The sequence below is a fragment of the Passer montanus genome, unplaced genomic scaffold, assembly GCF_014805655.1.
Source record: "Passer montanus isolate IOZ18808 unplaced genomic scaffold, ASM1480565v1 scaffold41, whole genome shotgun sequence".
Lineage (NCBI taxonomy): Eukaryota > Metazoa > Chordata > Aves > Passeriformes > Passeridae > Passer > Passer montanus.
The window spans coordinates 3,594,702-3,618,524 of record NW_024368930.1 but is presented as its reverse complement, the minus strand read 5'-3'; the positions used below and the strand labels follow the sequence as shown (position 1 = coordinate 3,618,524).

At 42.1% G+C, this 23,823-nt stretch overlaps 1 protein-coding gene across 2 annotated transcripts in view; it reads right to left on the bottom strand.

The window, feature by feature from the left end:
- PHACTR3 (phosphatase and actin regulator 3) overlaps window positions 1–23,127 on the bottom strand; it is a 100,574-nt gene extending 77,447 nt beyond the window's left edge. The window contains exon 1 of one of the 2 annotated variants that reach the window (XM_039719356.1): window positions 22,848–23,127. In XM_039719356.1, coding sequence (XP_039575290.1) covers window positions 22,848–22,941 — 94 coding nt within the window. In that variant the 5' untranslated portion in view covers window positions 22,942–23,127. The remainder of the gene's footprint in view (window positions 1–22,847) is intronic. The other variant, XM_039719354.1, reaches the window with a different exon arrangement.
- Between the last annotated feature and the right edge of the window lie 696 nt (window positions 23,128–23,823).

The window sequence follows — 23,823 nt, the reverse complement described above, 5'->3', positions numbered from 1 at the left end:
CACTGGGGTTTTTATTTCACCAACACTGATTTCTACAGGAATAAGAGCTCTTCTTAAGGTATATGACAGAACAATGTAATATCATCATGCTGTACCCTTGTTTCTGCAGTAACAAGATATTCAGTAACTTCACAATTCAGTTTGTTTTCCAGCCACAGCATCCTCTGAGAAACTAGAAACTCTTCCTTGCAAAGAACCTTTGTATTGGACTGGATGATGTCCTGTGATCCCTGCCAGCCTGAATCACTGTGTGATCCTGTGATCTGCTTATGTAACCCCCACAAATAAAATACACGTCCACATCCATCAATTATTTACCAATATTTCTACAGATGCCCCAAATATATGTTTTTGACCTTCAGGCAGAAACACTGAAGCACAGTAGAAAATTCCACTTGGCCAAAGCTGGAAAAGCTTAGAAGCCTGTAAATTATCCACTCTTCTGGAGAGCAAGAGTACCTTTGGTAAAGCAGGAAACAGTAAATCAGGTTCATTTTGTACAAAAAATACAAAAGTGAGACAGTTGTTGATAACCAGCACCACGCCTTGGGATGAATTTCTCTTTTGCAATTGAAATTCCTAGTTTGAGCACTAAATAAATTTTTAAGGGAAGCTTTACAGACATTACCTAACATCACACACAAAATGTATTTCTCTTCTCCCTTGTTAAAATAAGACTTTTGTAGCTTCTAACATTTGTCACACAAAGCATATAATTTGAAACAGGGATGACCATTTTTCACCAGCCAACATCAAATAAAGTGAAAAGAGTGATGTCAAAAAGCAGTAGCACTCAACTGTAATCCCTGCAGGATTTTCTCTTATCACTTCCCACATTCTATGAGCATTCCTCACAATCTCTCCTGCCTTTTCACTTGAAGCTGTGATGGTTTTTCCAGAGAATAATCAGTGAAAAGGCAATTTCTGCACTGTGCAAAAGTAAATAGCTTGTTTCTAGTCAGTTCTGAAAACACTGACTCTCCTTCCTATATGGGATAAATCATGAAACAACTGAATATGAGGACAGTGTAGGTCTTAGAACCATATTTCCCTTCCTTGGAAGATTAAAACTGGATAAAGTTTTCATCCATACCCACAGATCCAAATCAGCACATCAGGAATTGTTGATTTTCCTGTAATGCTTTCATGGACTGTTGTTTTGGGCCTCTCTTCATCAGCCTTCCTCCAAAATTACTGCAAGAATTTGATACTGGCTCTACATGAATCAGCTAATAAGAGCAGGATATCCCAACATGCTATTTATATAAAGTCACAGCTGTCTCTCACCCTGGGAGTTCAGGGATGTGGGAATGAGGACCAGGGAGGGCCACACCAGAGTTCAGCACCAAGGCCAGCTCAGGACTATGCACAGCCAATAGAAAAGGACCTTGATGCACTAAAAAGTCAAAACTTCATCAAAACCACAGAGAAATCTCAACACTTGCTGAACAGAAATAGAGAAGATTTTTTTTTTAATCTAAACCTTATATTTTATTCATCAACTGCATTCTTTATAGACCATTCTACGAGGAATATAATGCAAATAGATTTGAGATAGCACATTGTTATCACTATTTGTAACACTATTTACTTTCAGTGCTGCACAATGCAGCTGCACTGGAGGAAAATCCAGATGAATTGAGCACTTGCACTTGCATGTACTTTTCTTTGAACTCTTTATGTACAATATATGAGTTCAATCGTGCCTTTAGGCAGAGGCTTGAACAAAGATCATAAGCTGAACAATCTCCAAAGACATAATATTGTAGCACAACTCCCTCTTGGCTTCATGATAGGCCAGCCACAAATGAGGTTTCGTGGGAGCATTCAGCAGCCTGTGAGCAACATCCTGGACACGCTCACCCACCAGGGCAGGGCACTGACCCCTGAAAAACCTACTGCTCCCTCCACTTCTTGTCTGCTCCTCAGCTACACCCCCCAGAATGTGTGCCCCGCGCATGCAGACTGAGGCAGACACACATTTTCAGTCCCTTCAGTGGATGGATGGCTCTAGAGATTGGTTCTGTGTAGGTTTAGCTGATTTTTATTCCCTCCGAGTGTGGAAAGCCTGGAGATGCATTGGGTAGATTGAGATTAATCTATTCCTGACTTAAACTGATCTAGGTGTGTGTGAGATGCTCATTCAGAAGGCATCTTAATGTATTTTAGACATGGAAAAAGGCAAATGAGGTCCTACTGTATTTATTACGTATCCAGCAAATGAGAGCTTTAATATTTAGAGAAAAGATTGTTGTAGGTTCTGAACAAGTTCTTTAACAATTTACTACAACAAAGCTGGCCTGGGAGTCCAAAATTTCCACAACTTTCAAGTGTTGTGGGTGTAAAAAATTTTGGTATATACTTCCCAAAACCCCAACTGCAGTAAGGGTAGAAAATCTTCCTGATTAAGTTACCTGGAATGTGTACAGACTAGAGAGAACATGGCAAAAATGCACATGGGAGATCCCAGAACAAAGAGAAAAATCAATCACTGCATGTTTACTTAAGTGGCCAGACTGATACATCACTGCACACAAAGACATTTCAGCCCAGAAGTTGTCCTTTCCATGAATCCTACAGGCTTTTTTACATGGAAATGCTTACAAAATCTAATCCAATTTACCTAAGTGCACGTGCTTGAAAGTAGCTTAATTAAACCACAGTATATTTGCATGAATAGTCTCTCCTAGAATTAAAGTAATCTTAATTCAATTTAGGTTCATTTACTTTGGAACAGAATAAAGCTAAATTAAATTGAGTTCCCTTTAATTCTCAACATGAGTGTCCACACAGATTTTAATAGTTAATTAATCCACTGTACTTTCGTAAGTGAACCTGCCTGGATTTTCATAGGCTGTGTTTATGTAAACAAGCTCTAAACACGCTCTTATTTTATTTCAAGGCTGTTCTATTTTCTGTTACACTCCATATGGGCTAAATTAACAGTCACTAGGAGGAGCCAAGTATTAGCAGATTGTTCTTAACCAAGACTGTATTTTCCATCACTGGATATAAAAGACAATTTTTTATATATTCTCTGAATGACAGGCCTCAATGCAGCCCTTTAGGCCTTAAAATCTACTGATGACAAACAAAAGCCAGATATGATTTCTTAGAAAAAAGTCTTTAAATTTCATGTCTAAAAATTACATACTTAAAGATGTTCCTTTGCAAAATAGATTATAGAATAGGAATTGGATTTTCCAGATAACAGATGCACTAAAACCACAATTTGTAACAATTTTTGGACTCTGTCCCAGCATAAATCAATCATATGGATTCTGAAAATGCTAAGACAGATCTTGAAATGGTAATTAATTTGACATCACAATTTTGATGTCAAAGAAGAAACTCTGATTTATGGCTGTAAAGGCTCTAACTCAGCAATTAAAAACCATGTTTTTCTAAGTTTAACTGTTTCCAAAGTTCTTGGGTCCCCTCATTAGTTTAAGTTTTTAAAATGTTCTTCTGTTCATGGGGTGAGAAACTCTATCTTTGGCTGCAACTCCTTTCAAATCACAGCTTGCTGGGCAAGGCTCATGTTAGCTGTGATTGCAGTTGGCAGGGCACTAGATTAGCTGTTGATATCAAGCCAACATTTAATTTTGTTTTCTTGAGTCATCTGTTGCCAGTTCCCATGACAACTGCTCTTCTAGCCTTCAGATTTACTAGAGAAAACCATTAAAATGGCCAGGAGTACAGAAAGAGATCCTTTGATGTAGATGGAAGTTCAACTGTTTCCTTCAATGGAAACAGAAAGATCTTTTCAGTTATTACTTCAGCACCACGTAACTTCTGCTCAGGAAAACACGGATGTCCTTGTACTAGAAAAAGAGAGTGAACAGTGGTTTTTAACAAGAAAACTGCTTTAGCATCTTTCTACTACAGGATGAAGGTCTTTGTGTCTAAAAAATCATGTCGTGCAGAGGATGGGGAAAAAGTATTTTTCTATTCTTGCATAGTAGTAACAAGATGAAATGTAAGATATGGATTGTTTTGATCTTCACTAGAGTCCCTGTACATTTCCCTTCCTTGTCTCACAAATGTGTCACTTAGGTAAAGGATGTATCTCAGGAAGACATCATTACTGTGCTGAGTCAGCCCAGAGGTTGAACCCGACCAAAGGAAAAGGCCAATTCCAATCCTCTGGGAGCGTCTGGAAGCAAAAGTACCTTTGCCTAAAAATACTTGTCAGTGTATATAAAATATGTACAACCCATAAACCCCCTGGTTATGAAAGCATAAGAAGAAATTGAATACCATACCGGATTACAAGCAGTCCTTGTAGTAGAATGGTAACACTCAGGTTTTCTAAACCCATCTCCTGTTGATTTTCACAGGTCCTCCCAAAGTCTGAATTCCACACTCCCCTTACTCACTGTGTTCAAAGCACTGCAAAGCACCAAGCACCCCCAAATCCCTTTGAAAGAAAAGGAAGCACAAATAGAACAGAAAAAGGTGCACAAGTGGTTTCAACACAGACAAAGTCGCAGGTAGTCTCTGTATCTCTTCATTAGGTAAAGTTTTTACCTCCAGCATATGGAAACACAAGCAGCTACACAATTCTTTCATGGATATTTCCCACTGCCCAGGAGCTTGTTCTAACAAGCATTATTTGCAGGAGGATGTTGAATTCCCCCAGATTTGCACAAAAAGGGCAGCACATGGCAGTGCTTGCAAGCTCAGGTGAGGATCCAATACTGTATTTTACAGAATGAATGGCCCTCTGTTAGGCAATACCCTAGAGATTTTAATGCACCCCATTTAGTTTATGTTTCATTATAAACATCTGGGTGACTTTTCCAGGCTGGTTTTTCAACAGCAATTCAAGACTGCTTTCCCAAATGTGAGGACACATAAGCCTACCCTCTTGACTAAACTGGAGAGATCAAGGAGATTACCCTGACAAAAACCCATCCTGCCTCTCCTCTCCTCCTCTGCCCAGTAGAAGCAGTTAAAACATTATAAAGATAATGGGGGTGTATGTGGGCGAAAGTGAAAGATAAGGAGAGAGAACACTCCAGTTCCCCAGCTTGAGTTAACTCTCCCAATCCCACCGGAGAATCGTCTTCCACCAGCTGGGAATCCAGAGATCTCAGGGGTTGGGTATGTTTGGTACCAGTCCCAGTGCAGGGGCTGTCCCCCAGTTTGGGTGTAAAGCCACCCTTGGCACTGATTGTTGGGGCTGGTGTGAATCAGTGACAAAGGAAACACCATGGCCAGGACGTGTCACTGCCACCTCCCAGTGCTACACTGGAGATGGAGCAGCCACATCCACTAAAGCTGGCAGTGCTTATGTAATGGTCTGGGCTGTGAATTCAGGCTCTGTGGGATTGCTTCAGAATGCACTTGCCTCGTGAATGCCATTGATGCAGACGCCCGCATACGTTCAAAATGCTGTGTTTCATGTTTTGCTTTTATCTTTAAATATATTTGAGTAGGTTTTCCTCTCTTCTAAAACAGCTCATATAATAGGTAGAACTAAAAATGATCTAATAGCTTCAGTGCCTTAGAGCTACTGCCATGCATGAAATTCAAACTGTGACTATAAAAAGAAGCAAGGACTTTCTCTCCAATTCACATTTTTAGCTACTTCTCTATTTTTTGAGAAGGACAAAACCTGTTCATGTTTCAGGTCAGAATCAGTTAAATAAAATGCAATCTGAAAGTTATTGGAGATCATCTGGGGAACTGGAGGCAAAAGTCTGGTGGTTTTTGACTGGTGGAGAAGGCAATAAGCTTAGTAAGATTGGTAGTTACTAATTAAGGTGGTAGCGTGACCCAAATTTGCTTTCACAGCCCTTACTGATTTAGTCAGATGCAATGACATCCATTATAGCTGAGCAAATAGTTCCTGATGAGTAATATATCTGCACCTCCTAATTTTCTATCTGCATATTCCCTTGATTGTGTCACAGTTTTCGTGTCACCATCACCAGCCTGTACGTGCTGGATTGTTTCTGCAGTGTGTGAAATGTGTATTGTCTGCACGCAGCAGCCAAACACAAGTGGCACTGCTCAGTCCTAGTCCAATACCTTATGTCAGTCACTCTGTGACTGAGTGCAACTCTTAATTAAGTTTATTAGCATGTGTGCAAAACATATGCTTGGCTATTCAAACTTTGCTTTGCACAGATGCTGCCTAATTTTGTTAAATGGGAGAGACCACTATAATTTTTAGGAGAAATTAGCCAAATTAGAATAGATGGAACCATTTGACTGTGTTCCCAGACTAAGATGACTATTTGGTACCTTGCTTGTCAGAATTTAAACATTATCTGTTTCCAAATCCTCTGAAATAAGAATTGGTGATTTTATTAAGCATGGGGGCTGTTCCAGGGTTTCATTTCCAGCTTCACTCCAGCACAGGCTGAGACTCTCAGTTCTGAGCTATAAGCACACTGAGACTCTCCTGCAGGGTGTACATTGAGATACTCCTGGAGACTGATTTTAGGTTGAATCATAACCCTTATGACTTTGGACGAGCCCACAGAGGAAGCTCACTGTGGGGAGCTGGTCTGTCTGCTGGAGCATGCCTTAATTGTGTCATCAGAGCCCTGGGTCATACTGTGAAGAGGTAGACAATGTCATATCCTCTAAACATGTTCTAACCACTCAGGCATTTAATCAGAGACTGACATATTTATTATGAATAAAAGGAACAGGAGGATACCATGAATTTCTTTAGAGCCACTTAATTGACAGTGCATTGGGTAATGAATGACCAATTAATAAAATGAAAGCAGAATATAATGGATTTGTACTTTGTTTGTACACAACACGCATCATTAGGACTCTTCAGCCATCATTAACTCTGTCTCCTCTGCACTGAGTCATTCTGCTCCCTGGAAGAAGTCTGGGCTGCATTACAGAACTGCCAAACCATTCCACTGATAGAGCTACAGCTACAGGATTGTCCTCCTGTGCAAGCTGGTTCCCTGAATTTAGGGATTCTTTCCCATTTCTATTTTTTTTCCCGTTTCATGATGAAATTGGTTATGCAGAGAGCTGAAGGCTGATCTCATCAGAATTTTCCAAAAGCAAAGATGTACAAAGAAAAACCCTTACTCTACCAAGCAAGGAGCCTGGGCTCTTGGAGGACTCTGCTTGGGTCACCTGGAAAGGAACTGGGTGTGGAGAAACCAGGAGCAAGAAAAAGTGAATAACCTTAATGACTTGTAGCAGCATGAATTTTTCACTCTCAAAAACATAAAAAAGAAACATTGAAGTAATGAAACAAAACCAAAGGAAGAAGAGCAGTCTGGCAGATTCTGCCCTCTGTGCTATCAACTCTCGTGAAGTTCTTTCACTGGTAGATTCTCAAGAAAATCCCCAAAGGGATTTTCTCAAAGTTCAGTTAAAATTTTTGTATTTCTAGTACAAAATACAACCCTTGATCTACCAGAGAACTAGTCAGACATATAAGAATCAACCTTTGATTAAAAAAATAAGCATTATTCATGCAACCTGGTTAAGCAGTCAGTCAATTATAACACACATATCAGTGGTAGGTGTGTGCTTGAATTCTTTGAATGTTTAGTTTAATATCCTGTGCTAAAAAAAATAGGCATGGCAACAACATATAAAAGAGTTCTTTTACATACAATGAAGAAACTTTGTACAAAATCTACAAATGATTTGCATGCACAAAAATCCCATGAGTGCATATGCAAAACACTTCATTATGTCTGTTAGTTATTTTAATTGCCATTAACTTGTGCAATTACTTGCTCTGCATCACAATTCCAGGTGAATGGTTAAATCAGCCTCAAAATTATGAATAGCTGAAAAATCCCGTTTCAAACCCCAAGCCATTTCATTAAATCTCTTGTTGCATAGTAAACAAAGTGCATATCACAAACCAACAAACTGAAAGCTGTATTATTTTCTGAAGTGACTGCAGTATTCCCAGGAGAACTGAGGTTGTTGTTTATGGAACAAGAATTCCCCATGCAACGGCAGTGAAATTGTTCTTTCCATCAGGACTCAGCCACACCATCAGGATGGGTTATTTGGGCCCTGTCAAACCTTGGCTGTTCTGCTAGGGCTGTTAAACACTTTTTTAAATGCTGTAATTTGAGTATTTGAACACTTTCTGCATAAACCCATTAGCAATAACTTAGTTACAGACATACATAATTGCCTGGCTTCTCTCTTTTTTAGGTGACCAAACTTTGGGTGGGGTTGGGTTTTCTGGAGTCTTTTTCAAGGAGAGGAGGACTGGAATATTACAGCTGTAAATGTAATTTTGGATATTTATTTTTGGAAAATGAGGATGGTTCTGTAGCACTTAAAGACTACCACAGTAGATTTGTCCAAGCGCTCCTACAGGTGATATTCATTTTTGGAAAATGAGGATGGTTCTGTAGCACTTCTTAAAGACTACCAGAGTAGATTTATCCAGGCACTCCTACAGGACTATTCCACACTTAAATCCTCTTGGATCTAAAAGCTTTGTTCTCATTTCTTTTCATGACTAAATGCCTTAATATCTGGCTCTACATTTTCTGGGAGAAAGAGCTCTCATAGTGGTATTGCATCAGCTGAAATCCAGTCCTAAATATAGCTGAAGTTTGAGCAACCTCTTCCATATGGATATCAGGGGCAGAACGGGTGCTCGAGGCTGGCCTCTTGGAAGCTCTCTCCAGGCTGCTGTGAGGCTGTGGCTGCAGGCCTGATGGATCTGCAGTGGCATGAGCCATGAAGAAAGAAAATGTCAAAAATCCAGATACCCTTGGGTTGTGCTTTTCACACGATATGCTGACAGGAAAACACAAAAAATACAAAGGTAAACAGGTGATAGCTGCCATCCCCTCCTTACTTCTTTTCTCACTTCCCTCCACCAATGAAAGCTGCAATTGTTTGGGGGTTTTTTTCAGCAACAGTGGTGAAAAATGAAAAATTAAAACCTGATAGCTACTCTCTCTCATCCTGGAGATTATCCTATAGCCTGACCATAGCTGCAGTGCAGAAAAATCTGGGCCCATATTTTTAAAATTCAGATTTGAGCAACAACATCAACAACAGCAAATCCCCAAACCCCACCCCCCTGCCCCCTGCCAGGCCCTGGACCACACATAGACTGTAATTACCAGAGTTATTGCTGAGGAGAGAACATCCAGAATGCAATTATGCTATTAGGGAAGGGTAATCAGAATAACTTGCTTATTAGAGAAAACCATATACTTGTCCTAGGCTATTATTTTCACTTCTATAAAATAGCCTCCTTAGGAGATATGACAATTAAACAGTGATTATGCATGTCAAATCAATTTTCAATGGATATGGATTATATGATAGCATAGGACCTGAAAGGGAATCACAGTTTAGTGTCCAGGCATTTAAATTGTGCAAATAGTTTTGCAGTGATGCACTGGATTAGATGTGCAACTGTGAGTTCCCATTATCCTCAGTCCAACAAACTGATGGTCAGTGATAGCAAACAGATGTGAAATGCCCAGCAAAAATGCATTAAAACTGTTACATTTCAGACAAGACCCTAAAAATATATATAATTGCTATTCAGAAATCAATGTTATTGGAATCTGATTCTTAATCCACTTGGAATTTGCTGATTTGAATGAAATACTTGGGATCCCAAAGCTGCTGACAATTTATGGAAATGATACTTTCTACATCTTTGGGATACAATTGCTGTAAATAACCCATCTGTCACAGGAAACATCCTAAATAACCAGGCTCTCACCTGAAGCAAACTTAGATGTGGCAGTGGAATAGATAAAGCCTTCTTCACATCTCAGAAGGCAGAGTACATTTTGGGCAGAAAATGGATGAAATAAAACAGTTTCTTAAAACCACTCCAGACACACTATTTCTACTTTGAAGTCATATCTTCTGAAAGCCACCCAAATGACAAGATGAGAGCGGGAGCACTGGCTCAGTCACGCTTGCTGCAGTGGTGAAATGCCTGCAGTGGAACCTCTGTGCTTCTTCTGGAGCTTTAAAATCATCCCAGCTAGCAACAGTTTTGGTTTGTGCACAGGTGGATGCTCCAAGGGAAATCAGGGAACACAAATGTGGGCTTTAGAAGGTGTAACTAAAAATTTCACAGCAACAGTCATGAATCTGAAGTTTGGAACATGTGTTGGATGTTTAATGAAGTGGAAGAACTTCATTTCAATGGTTCCCCTGAAGATGGGATTGCTGATTTCTGGTGTAGAGGGACGGTAAGATCTGACTTGAGGCTGTAGGGCAGGAAATCAGCACTGCCATGGGAAATTTGGCAGATTTCAGTATGTAACAGTTGTTATCCTCAGGATAGTCTTGCAGCACCAGCTTTTTGACTACTTTTTCACTAATTCCTTTACTTGCAAGACCTGAGCACGCCTGAACTTTGGCTCTCTAGCCCTTGCCCTTGTTCTGAGCTTATCACAGTCTGCCAGGTTATCAGCTGAGGGACTCAGTGCTCTGATGCTCCAAGAGACAGCAGCCCTTGGAGCAGTCACCCAAAACGTTCGTGACTCAAAAGCCAACACCTGTAGGGCTCCTTGGAAAAGCTTTTCAGAGCTGTTATAACAGAAAAGCAGGATTGATGCGGTAAAACAGCTCCCAAAAAGCTGCCGACCACAGCAAAGTGAAGGGAAAAGGCAGCCACTTACTCCAGCTAAACAGACCTTGCTGCAGCCCTGCTTTCAGCAGCTCGAGATGCAATTACACATCTATTCACCACCACTGCAGGTGCAAGCTGAGCAAAGCATGAGTATCAATGTGTGTGGGTGTGCAAACGCCTCATTACGGTGATTTGCTAGCACAGTGAGCGATGCTTTGTGTCCCATGAATGTGTAAATTAGGTGCTCCGCTCACTTGAGTGAAAAACGTTTAACTTTGCCTCCCTGGCCCATCCCTCTGACAGACACTGGAGAAGGAAGTACTCAGATTCCTTGTCAAAGTAGCAGCTTCCATCTAAAATCTAAGCCAGCTCTCTTGTGCTCTCCCTGGGTTTCTAACAATGGAGAGAAGTGAATCTTGAGGAATTAGTCGTGTTCAGTCATATCTTAATCACATGCATGATGTGCTCTTATGCAGCATTAGAGTAAGAGGCGTCACGTCTTGTGTTGTCATTTCTGGGACAGAAAACTGGGGCTGTTGGCTGGCTTTAAATCATTTCTGGCATTAACGAGATTCTGACCAGAGGCTTTATTTCGTGTTCAGGATCTGCGCTGCATTATTTCCTATTAGATCACAATACTTTGCAAAGGAACAGCTAAGTTACCAAGACTAATCCTTTAAGTCTTTCTTTCTTTACAATGTCAGACAAAATAAGACTATGCCATATTTCTGTAATCTCTCTTGTATTATGAGAATATTATGATCTATAACAACAAAATCTCTAAACTGCACGATTCCCGTCGGCTCTGATATGCTTAGTCTTGTCCCTTTCTGTCAGCAAAGATATTTCTAAATCTCTGTGATTTCATTTTAACAGACAGTATCTGGTTAAAAATCAGATTATTATTGTAAAGCAGGAAAAAGAAGTTTCCTTGTGTTTAAAAAATGAGTATTTCTGAAAAACCATGATGTAACACCCGAAGTTCTCCTCTTTCTTCAAAAAACTACTTAAAATGAAAGTTAGCTTTCAAGCTACTGCCACTTTTTCCCTACTTGGATATGTACATTTAGAATAATCTGTTGAAAAGTAGATTTTGTTCCCAGACAACTTTACAGCAGCTACCAAGGTCTAAAAAAGATTTCTGCAATGCTCTGCTGGCAAATTTCAGGGGAATTTCTTAAGACAGGGAGGGGAATTTGAATTAAAAACTAATTAAATAAACCCACCAGAATTAGCTTTCCATTTCTTTTAATAGAATGAGAAAATAAATTTTAAAATATATATGAAGTGTATCCATCTTCTGAGAGATCTGTCCTTTTGGATAGAGAGAAAACCTCATCCCATACTTTCTATTCAGAAAGTTTGGGTTTATTTCTCTGCTGGTATTTTATGATGTCTAATCCACTAGAAGTATATTCAGTAATTTAAATATTTTATAATTATTTCATTAGAGCAGCCAAGCAAATCATGATCTGAAAATTCATAAGTTCATGGCAGTGCCAAGTGTTTGGGTTGGACAGGTTGGGATTTCTTTACAGTTGGGTTTTTTTAAAAAGTTATTGCAAAATATGTCTAAAACCCAGGTTAATCAACAAATACTAAACTCCAGGGTGCAAAGCAGAATAGATATTCTGCAGGTGCAGGACTCAAATAGCTGATTATATAAAATATTATCTCCCAAATAAGAGAGATGAGTAATGCCCCAGGTCACAGTGCAGCTTTTTCAGAAAAGGTTGGTAGAACCAGAGAGCCTCGATGTGTTGGAATAAAGCCTAGAAGTTGTGTTGTGAGAGCAAGAGTGAGAAAAATATAAATGGAGCAAGTTATTGAAAACAACTTCCCCTGCTTTTTTGCTCCTGGGTTCTTCTTTCACAAACAAGGGTTGTTTAACCCCTTCATCTCCTGCCACCCACAATGACTTTGGAGCTCACTGACAACTTTCAACCAAGGATGGAGTTGATGAAAAATGACACCAGTGACCCTGGAAAGTGCTGCCTGCAGGCAGAGCCTGGGTGTGAGGTCAGCTTTGGTTCCACACCAAAGCAGCCACAGGAGAGCTGCTGCTGGGAGGCCCTTGAGGGAAGAGGGTTCACCCAGCCTGACTCTCCATCGGACAACAGAGGAGCCAATCTGAAGACCTCGGTGATAAATGGGATTTTTAGCAGTTTAAGATCACAGTGAGGGCTGAAAATGCTGGATCTGGAGGGAGGCAGGCTTTGCTGGCTGCTCTGCTGGTACAGCAGTAACACCCATTCTATTTCTCCATCTGGGAGAAGGGCCCCTGGAACAGGAGCTGCTGAGTTTGCTAAGACAGGAGAGCTAACTACTAGAATGAACTCAGACTGGATGGCAGAAAAGTCAAAAAACTGTAGACAAAAGAGATTGAGAAATAAAAAGAGTTGCAAGAAGCTCTACCCTGTCACATGAGAACAAGAGAATGGAAGGAGGCACCAACCCAGTGAGACAGAAGGAATGCCAGTCTTCCAGACCAGCCTGTGCTTCAGTGATACCTCCCTGGACTAAGAAGAGAGATACAGGATAAATTTCTATCAGTTAGGGTTCCTTCTTAAAACATTTTCATTCATGCACAATATCCTGGATTTTTGAAGGACGCTCCTTTGTACTTCTACATGTTAAAATTATCTTTTACTTGGCTTCCTTTCAGTTTGTTCTTCTGGTTGAATTGCAGCAGCAAATGTACACCACAACACTAAGAAGTCTCTCTGCTATCCATCTTGACAGCTGTAGTTCACATTCCCTACGTTTGCCTTAAGAAAATCCACATCTGATCATGTCATCTGTTAAGTTCACCACTGCTGCAGGGGTTCGAGGCACCAGCCTGGGGCAGTGGCTGATATTTGCTCCCACTATAAATCAAACAGAATCAAGGGTTTAGTGAGGATACACAGTTTTTGTGTCACGCCATTCCATCCTGAATTGGCATCAGCAGTTCACAGTAAAACAGCACATTCTCAGGAACCTCTGTTTTGCTCCTAAATTTGGGGATTCCCAGGTGGCAGGAGCTCACTTATGTTCCTCACTTGCAGGAAGATGTGTTATTAAGTTATCTGCAGTTAAGTATCTCCTGTGAAATCTGAAGTGATACTCACACTTTATCTCAGTTCTGATTTTTCCATTATTTTTTTTGAGTTAAACAAGAAACAAGGCATTTAAAACTTATGCTGGACAAGTAGAGAATTTGTATGAGTCCAAGACTCCATTTTCTTTTTTCTAGAGCTTTCTCTGCATAGTTGGTAGTCTAATGTGAGTACATATTCTCTCCTTCTAGGCACTATAACATTGAGCAAAGTCAAATGAGCGACTGTCATGGAAGGAAACATTTAAGCTGAAGTTAAGTTGATGTGCTGTGTCTGAAAATAGGATGTTTTTTCTCCTTGAAACCTCTGCAATCCCAGAAAGCTGCTACCCAGTCTACACAGCTGCTATAACTAAAAAAAAAAAAAAAAAAAAAAAAAAGAAGAAAGAAATTACATTTTTTCTTCTATCCTTAATGCAGAGCTTACAAAATTACAGAAGTCCCATCTGCAAAGCATAAACTTCAGAGAAACCCAATTAAGTCAGTGTTGCATACACTATCACGTTCGCTCTATTTAAATATTCCACACAGATCCATCTCATTCATGATGGAACAATCACAAATGAACTTGCAGGAGCCAAGAACCTCTCTTGGAGGCTGATTTCCACTCAGGTTCTGTCTGAGCTCCCCAAGACAGCAGGATTTGTTCGAGATGCTGAGCAGAGCTGCCCAAAGCATCAGCCCCTGTGGCTGTTGTTTGAAGGCAGCACAGGAGACTGACCCTGAGGATTTCATGTGGAATTTATGGATGTTCCTCCAGCCACCCTTCCCTTTGCTCCCAGCCTGTCCTGAGCTTCCAGCCCCCATCAAGAACAGTCCCAGGCTGGACACACCTCAGTCCTGAGCCAGGGCAGAATTTCTTATGTTCTTTTAATGATAAAAGCCCAAGTCTTGGTGCAGTCAAGGCTGTTTAGTTGAGAGATGCAGAGTTCTGAGAGCAGCTGAATGAGAAGTGACAGCCATTCCCAGCAGATCAATATGGACAAGGCACAGGGAAGGCTGCCTGGCCTGAGGGATGGAGCAGCCCTCAGAAAACAGGGAAGGCTTCACTGGGTGGATGTAATGCAGTGATCTATGTCCACTTGCTGGTTATGCAGCAGCTGAACAGTGCGAGGATGTTTAAAAAAAATTGCATTAAGGAAATTAACACACAAACTGTCTCTTCATTATAAGAACAGTTCTGAAGTGCTTTATGCACAAGACAAGCTTTCCTTCAGCTGAAACCACAGGCCCACACTGCTGACCCAGAGTATTAGTGTACTACAGAAAACAAGAGAAGACCCCTTTGATTCAGATATTTCACTGAAATATTTATGCAGACTCAAGCACGGAGCTATTGACCTGCCTCAAGTCGCTGTATGAGGTTCTCTCTGGGGCATGTATAAATTGTGTATATGTTAGGCCATAAATCAACTTGAATTTCAAACAAAAGCGTGGGATTTAATGGGCACAAAGAATCCATTGTATTAGCATCCAAACTGGCTACATTTTGAAGCAAAATCAAGGTATCATATTTAGTTTTACTTATTCTTGGTATTTATAGACTTGACCTGCTTAGAGAAGCAAGGGCAATTAATTCTACATATTAAATTTTAAAAATACAAAGACATAAATTTGATTTTAAAACCCCATTTTATAAATAAATAAATTGTGTAGCCCATTCATGACAGCACGACTTGGGCAGTCTCGAAAGAGAATTCCCAAATTAAATATTTTGAGGAAAATTAACACTGTTACTTAACTACTCACTAAAATACAGTTACATTTCCAGATAAACATGACTCCCAGCATTATGTAACTCATTCCATTCTCAAAGTCTGGTGCAAACATTAACTGAATGAATAATCCTAAACCACCTTCATTCATAGCTAAAGTGTGAAGATCTTTTATTATTTAACAGACAGGAGTTTCTCTTATTTGCACAGAGAAGCAACTATTTGTGTGCACAAGTTATTAGGTGTGTAAATTAGGTCTGAGTTCTTTTACTTAAGGTATGCAATCAAATCTAGGGTTTACTTTTATTAAAAAAAAAAACAAACCCTGAATTAAACAGACAAAGGTAAACATAAAAAAGAAAGCCTGAATTAAAGAGACAAAGATGAACATAAAAACACACCAGGTTATTTCCAATATGATGACCTCACTCTCATAAATCCAGTCTAGGTTTTAATGGTGTATAATCAGTATTTCCACTTCTTGGATAAAGACGTTTTAATGGTTTAAGTGTCTTTTCAGCAACATTCAGACTACCTGCCAACTTGGGATTTAGAAGAAAAGACAACTTTAAAACACTTTTTTCCCCACTAAAGCCCTGCATTTCCTTTACAGAACTCTAAAGTTTGGCTAAATACAAATCTCCAAACACTGGGAACACTCAAACCCTGGAAAAGCCTAAATCCTACCCTTGGCATGGATAGCATACTTATTAACTGACCTCATTTAATTCCTGCAAAAGTAGCATTAAAACATAACTTCATAAGCTCTTGATTCCCAAAATAAACTGAGTATCAGTAGGTAAAATACTCGGGCAAGAGCAAAAAGCAGTTTGTGTTAAGAGTGCATCATGTTGAGCAACGTAATGATACCCCAGCACTGACACAAATTATATGTGCAGGACCAAAATTCTGCATTTGGAGCAAGAGAATCCATGCTCAGGAAGTGCCACCTCTGCAGCTTCCCCAGCACTGTGCCCATCCTCCTCTCCAGAGGTGGAGAGATCCTTCTCCCCTCCTGGAAAATGCAGGAGCAGGGCTGCCATGGGGGAGATGAGTCAGGTGCCAGGGCAAGGGCTGCTGGGGAAAGAGGAGATTCTCTGCTGCAGGACAGAGAAAAAGAGACATCTGTGCTTCCAGTGGAGTTTCCTGCATCACAGGGACTTGGGGTCCAAACAAGAAGGGACTGGGAATTTGAGGAGAAACAAAAAGGCTTTCTCAAAAGCACAGTGGATCGTTTCTTAAAATAAAACTCCCATCGTAGTACGTGGTAATATGGTGATGATTTTTCAGGTGCTGTGTCAGAAAAAACTCTTAACTCTATATTCACACAAATAGCAAATGTTCTGGGAAGCTTTATAGAATTCAATTGGGATTTCAATGGAAAGGCAAATGGGATATTAACTAATAACCTGCGTGTTTCTAGTCAGTACTGAGTATTCCTGAGTACAGCCCCCATTAGGTGTGGAACAGCAACTTTCTTCCCTTTGGTTAGGAATAGGAACTTCTGAGTGGGAGAATATCACTAACTTCCACATAAATAAATCATAGGGTTCAGTTATAAACTGGAGCAAAAGCACTGATTCAATCATTTTGTCCATAAATTAATAAAGGAAAGGATGTAGGAGACCTGGTAAAATTCTATTTCAGAAGAAATATAATGTAGGTGAAACAAACTCACTTAACAGAACAGACTTGTTGATAGAGAAAGATGAAATGGAAACCAAAATCTTTCTGGTGAAAAAACAAAACAAAACAAAACCCAAACAACTTTTTTAATGTGTCCTGGCTCAAGCATTAGGATCAAATTTGAAAATTCATTCAACAGCTAAAGACATCATGGATAAGCCTTTAAGTCCCTGATTGAAGTTATGGTGATGTAAATGACTGCAGAAGGATGGAGCAGCCCAGCTGACAGGCAGGGCACTCACAGCATCTCCCTGTCCTCTCTCTGCCATCAATTTCCTTCCATCCAAAGCACACGTTGGAAGTTAAGCACACACTCAGAAGATTTTCTGAATTATGGGCCTGGCATGAATAGATTTGCAGCAAGAATGACTCGAGCAGATCCAGAGAGCTGGCACCAATGTGTGTGCACTCCAGCTGAATTCCTGCTTGTCTTTGCCTTCCTTTTGCTCCATGCCAGCACCTGCAACCCAAACCTACCACATTTTATTTTCAATCTGGTTTTGGGTTTCCAAACATCCCCTGCCAGTAGCTTCCAACATCTCTGAGGTTCCCAGTGTCCAGGTTAAGGGGGCAGCACAGCTTTCCAGTGGCTCACAGGCTCCCTAGGACTGCTTGAGACTCAGACTGAGCAAACTTGTCCAAGGAACAAATACAGCAGAAACAGGAATCAATTAAAATCTTTATAAGCTAAATCAACCCAAAAATGTTAAGAGAAGACAATGACAGATATGGAGTGGCACAGTCCATCCATGGGAGGTTACAGCTTCAAAACAGAAGACAAGAAAGAAAAAGCCATATTAGAGAGTATTCCCACACCTGCTGTTTACTGCATCATGACTTTCCCTGGCTGTTACTCAGATGGCTGATGTCCTTCCTCACACTGCCTGGGAGGCCCTGCTGGGCTCCAGGTCAGCCTCCAGCCCAAAAAAAGATGATGTAAAACATCATAGCAGTTCAATTCTCATCTCAGCATCTCTTCTTAGCATCCTAGAAGAATACTAACAAGAATGCTGCCTGCTTCAGAACGTCTGAATTATGAAAACTAGAAACAGTGATGGAGGACCTTCTAAGTCTTATGCAGTTGTTCTCCCCTGGAGTTAATTCAGAGCTCAGTGCTGCTGATGACACATGGTATCAATAGAAATAAAAAGGGAATTAGTGTCTGGTGAAGACATAATCATGTATCTCTGGAACAGCTACTCTGCAGTAGCTTTAACTTGTCAGGTCTTGAAGCACACCACACCAGAGGAGAGGCTGAGGAGCCCCCCTTCACCAGGCAGTAAGAAATTATGATGACAGAGCTGTTAACAGCATCTAACACCACTGCCTGCAGCACAGCAGCTCCCTACCTCAACACAGATCCTTCACTGAAGGACAAGGAACACATGGTGGACCACTGGCAAGGTCTGCTGGAGAGCTCAGTAATGCCCATCCTGAAGATTTTCTTTAATTGTGTGGTGCCAGGAAGGAAAGGCAGCAGCACAGAGAGCAAAACATGATGGCATCAATGTGTACTTATACAAATTCAAATGGATTATCCCAAAATTAAGGGGGGAAGGGGGGTGACATTTTCACACATTGTCATGGTTGTCTGTATCTCCTCAAGTAATACAGAGTTTTGACATGGTGTGTTCTTCTCCAGTCTGTGCACCCCTCCCTTTTTTGATACAAATCAAATGAGATTGTCAATCTTCCCTCTGCCCTGTGACTGCTGGAGGGATATAATGAGAGCAATATTTTGGCTTCCTGCAACTGTCTCTCAATTAGATGGTGATACTGAAATCTGTTCTCTTTAGACTTTCCTTCCTTTCTTGTTCCTTATCTGGAAAGGTGAAGGAGGGAAAGGCATAAAAGATAAGGAGATTCTTGACATCCCTGAAGTGTTCAAGGCCAGGCTGGATGGGGCTTGGAGCAACCTGATCCAATCAGGTCAGGAAGGTGCCATGGCTGTGGCAGGGAGCTGGAACCAGATGATCTCTAAGGGTCCTTCCAACCCAATTCATTCCCTGATTCTGTGAATGAGATGAAATTCACTTTCTTAACAACAGCCTGGCCTAGAGACAGTCTACAGTTAAGCAAGACATGAGTATTTTGATGTCTGTTTCCCAAACTAAGGACATCCTCCTATTTCAAGGCTTGCTCACTCAGCGTGACAGTGAACTTAAACAGACTCGAACATGAAGCCCAGTGTTTGTTGTACTACAGCAATTCTCATAAAATACTGCTCAGTGGCCATAAAATACTTCACTCAAATACAGGCTGAAATGCATGATTTTATCTTAAAGGAGAAAATAAACAACTGATCCAATTAAAGCAAAAAAACACTGTTTCCAGTAATCTCTGCATTACCAATAGGACCTCTATGCACCATTTAAATGCTGGAGAAAATCATCTTTCTGTCAGCAGAGCCTGAACTAAAGTCCATCTTTTCTTCTTAGACTGTGACATCTTTACTGATCACTGTGAGGAGCTGCTGTTTTAATTTAAGTTGCACATGAAGGACCTGAATGAGAGAATTTGTATTTCTGTTTTGGAATAAATAGCTATTAACTGTCCCTAGTTTAGTTTACTGAACATCTTGTTTATCTGACTTATTACAGGAATATTTGTAAGATTGTAGTGGCATGTGGTAATTTTCTAAGTTTTTTACATGTGATAAAATTCACTGTAGTCTGTAAAGATTACAGCTCTTCCAAATCAAGGTTATAAAACAGCTTTTCATTTCTGCAGTGAATGCTTTGTGAGGAAAGGCACACTAGATAAGAGGCTTTATCATGAAGCCTTTATTGTTCAAGGCTTGGAATAATTGCAGCTTCTGCTGGCATTAGTCAGGACTGTGAGTGTGCAGGACTTCTCAAAAATCAGCAGCTAAGGCTACTTGATCCAGCCAGTTACTGAGTTATCCCATGCTCTGGCTGGATGAAAACAGAATCCTCTTTAAAATGAACAAAACACAACAAAAACCTCACAAACAAACAACCAACTTCAGCTCTGCTCTCACATGGGGAAACTCCCTTTAACACTTCACCCAAGCAACAGTTCATCAAACAACTGTAAATGAAGCACTGGGAAGGGGAACCAACATCTGCATCTGCAGCGTGCTCATCCCAAATTCCTTGGGTCTGATGCTCACATTGCTCAGGGTCAGCTAAAAAGGGGTGATTTGGTCCAGTGGGAGCAGATTCTGAGACAGCCAGCAAGGCTCAAACCCTGCTGGGATAGGTCAGTTCTACTGGTTAAACTGGTGTTTCAGGAGGGGAAGGGAAATGAAGCATTGCATCACAGGATTTCCTTTGGGAAGTACGTGAAAATCTTTATGCTGCCAGCTCTACACTCTCAGCCATGGCACTGTAACATCCTGCATAAAGCTGGGCTAAACCAAAAAATCCTGTAATTGTACAGGTCAAGAAGATGAATAAAAATATGTCTTTAAACCAAAAAACCACCAGGAAAATTTTCAGAGTCCAGGCTGCCTTCATCTATTCCTACATTGCCCACCCCAGTAGCCTTTCCTCAGCAGGCACATCCAAATGAGTTGGTGCAGAATAACCCCCGACCACATCACACAGCCAAAAACTGCTCCAAAACAAGATGGGATACGGCATCACTCAAAGGCCAGGTAAAGCAGGAATGGTTTTTGTAGGGATCCTACATCCTATTATACTCAGATTTTGGTATAATTTTGGTCTGTTTGTCTGTAATCTAAACATGTAACTTAAATGATAATAACATTAATTTTTAGATTAAGGAAGAATCTTACATGTTCACACTTCCCTACATGCTTTGTCTGTGAGCAGAGTTGGGATGTAAACACAAACTTTGGACACATCATTTCCCACTCCTAAGACTGTCTTTTGACTTAGAGTACATAGATGATTATGCTGGTATAATGACAATGATACAATTATTTTCCAGGACAGTAAAATAATATAAACTGCTATTACATCATCTAGCATTCATAATTCTTAAAATAATATAAATTGTATTCCAGATTTTTAAGTAGCCAAATGTATGAAATTGCTCATAATGATTACTCACACTGCAGAATAAAATTTTATCTAAATTAAGCAATTTAGGTTCATTTTATTATCATGTGGAAGCATACAGATGTTGAATACTATTTGATGAATGAATTTAAAACCTGAAAATCTTACCAAACATGCTCATCCTACCACTGACTATTCACACCTACCAGGACAAAAACCATATGTATTTAACACCTTTGTTTGTCTCCACACATTGCACGAATGACAGAATACATACAAAACACCTTCTCTTGCATTTTAGTGGAGCTCCTGCCGTGCACTGGGACACTGGTTTGTCCGATGGGGTCTGTATTAGGGGAAAAATGCTCCTTGGTATTGACAGCTCCTTCTCCCAACAAAAAGCACAATAATGTTTATATCTTTGTCTACTTGTCGGACATGTTGTGTACTTTCTTTGTTGTGTATCTCACAAAGGCCGAAAGAATTAATTAGCAGAAAGCAATCTAGAGGAATTAAAACGGAGGTTGCACACGCCTTCCTTTCATTAGTCACTTCTGCTTCCAGAAATCAAATGGCAGAAACATACATTCCTCTTTCAGCCAAGATTGCCCCTTTGGGAGTGAGTCGAGCAGTTCATGTTAGAAGAGTCCTTTGTTCCCTTCACTTAGGGCATCAGAACAGTTGGTAATCAGAGATAAATCATCCACTGTTTGCCTTAATTCAATTTGTATTTCACTCCAGACCAGTGTGCTCACAATTGCTCGATAAGGCAAATAAATAGAAGAACTTAAATTAGATACAAATATTAATATCCTCATTGGCTCAGAAGGAAGCAATATAGCAGGTGTATGAATAGAGCCTGGAATATTTTGTTTACTCAGCAATCTGAGAAAGGGAGCAAAGTTCAACCTGAAATTGCATCCAGGGACTGTCTCCTGGCTGATAGTGCCTGACCCAACACCTAAACCCATCTCTAGGCTTAGGAATCAGGAGTGGGTAGTGATGATCAACACCCCATTCATTGTCTTTACACTGTTTTGATAACTTCTTTTCTCATAAAGAAACCTGACAGCTCTTGTGTGTCCTCCATCTATTCAGGGAAACTGACAGTAAACTGGCTCTTACCCTTTCCTTCCAGCTTGTTGTTGTGCCTTTCCGTGCAATCACATCTCATCAAAGTGATGTAGCTATTTGTTTCTTTTTTTTTCTAAAGGTCTCAACCCTGCTTAGATTCTGACTATCTGAAATTACTGAGTCACCACCAACAGACATTTAGAATTACTCCTCAAAGTGAAGATGAAAACACCAATTGCCATTGTTAAAAAAAAATATCTAATCACAATATTCTATTTGTGCACTAACGACTGGGCTGTGTCCCCTCAGCACCACCCTCTAAGCCCACACTCCACAAGGAGATTACGCTTCTCCCTGTGAAGTGAAAATTACCTTCTTGTGGGCAGAGAGTGTTTAATTATGACTCTGCTTCCCTTGTCTCCATGGCGATCCCATGCAAACAGCCTGCTTTATTAGCGCTCATTTCCCCTCCCCACGAAGTCCTGAGCGAGCTCTGCGGGCGCGGGGCCCGAGCGCTGCCGGCGGCCCCGGAGCCGCGGCCGGGACGCGAAGCCGCTCCGGCAGAGCCGCGCTCGCCCCGATCCCGTGGGCAGCTCAGCCGCTGCACCATCAATTCGGCACTCCCTGCGGGAAATGTGCTCCCAATTCCTGCCCGCGGGCGGGCTCCCCACAAAGTGGCGGATGCTCCCGAGCGCCGCCGGCCAGAGCGGGGCGGTTACCTGGGTGCTCCCCGGGGTCCGTGAGGATGCTGGGGTCACTCTGCGACCTGCCTCGCGGGAGAAAGCAGCCGGTCCCTTCTTCCGATGCAGCCATGAGGTGGAGGGCGGGAAGCTCAGAGGAGGAGGGAGGAGGAGGCGCTCATGGAGCCGGAGGCGGCCGGGGGACAATGGGGACGGGGGTGCGGCGGCGGCGGCGGGGCCGGGGCGTCAGCCGGGCAGGACCAGCCGCGGCAGCATCTTCCCCGGCGCCGTCGGCACGGCTGCGGCGCGGCGCTCCGGGCGCTCAGGGGGCAGCTCCGGGCCCCCGCCGCCGCCGCCCCCTGCCGGGACTCCCCCCCGAGCGCCGCTGCCGGAGTCGCCTCAAGCCGCCGCGCTGCTGAGCGCATCCGTTGGAAAACATTGGGATTCTCCCATGGTGCCCCGCGAGCGCCCGCCTGACGTCACGGGGGTGGGGTGGGCGCCGCACCTGCACTGCACAAAGGCGGGGGCTCCGCAGGTGCGCGGGACCCGCCCGCGGCCCCGCAGCCGTCCCGGGGCTGTCCCGGGGCTTGCCCGGCCGGCCGGGCGCTTTGCACCGCGGGAGGGACCGGCGCGATGCCCCGGACCGGGGCAGCCGCGGGGCTCGGTGTCCGCCGCGCCCCTCGCCCCGGGGATGGCAGGGGTGGGTGTCCCGCCGGGGTGGGTGTCCCGCGGGGGCGGGTGTCCCGCAGGAGTGGGTGTCCCGCGGGGGTTCCCTCGGCAGGACGAGCGGAGACCCGCTCCGCGCCCGCGGAACCCCGCGCAGCTCGCCCGGAGCTGCGGCAAAGGTGCCGCACGGGGACCCCGCAGAAACGGGATGCTCCGACTCTGCTGAGCAAATTCTCTGGGGACTTGTTTAAAGGCAATAACTGCTTTTATGGATTTTAGGGTTTTTTTGCTCCTCCTGTGCAGCGCCGGCAGAGGGGCTGCTGGTCTGTAGCCGGTGATGCAGGTCAGG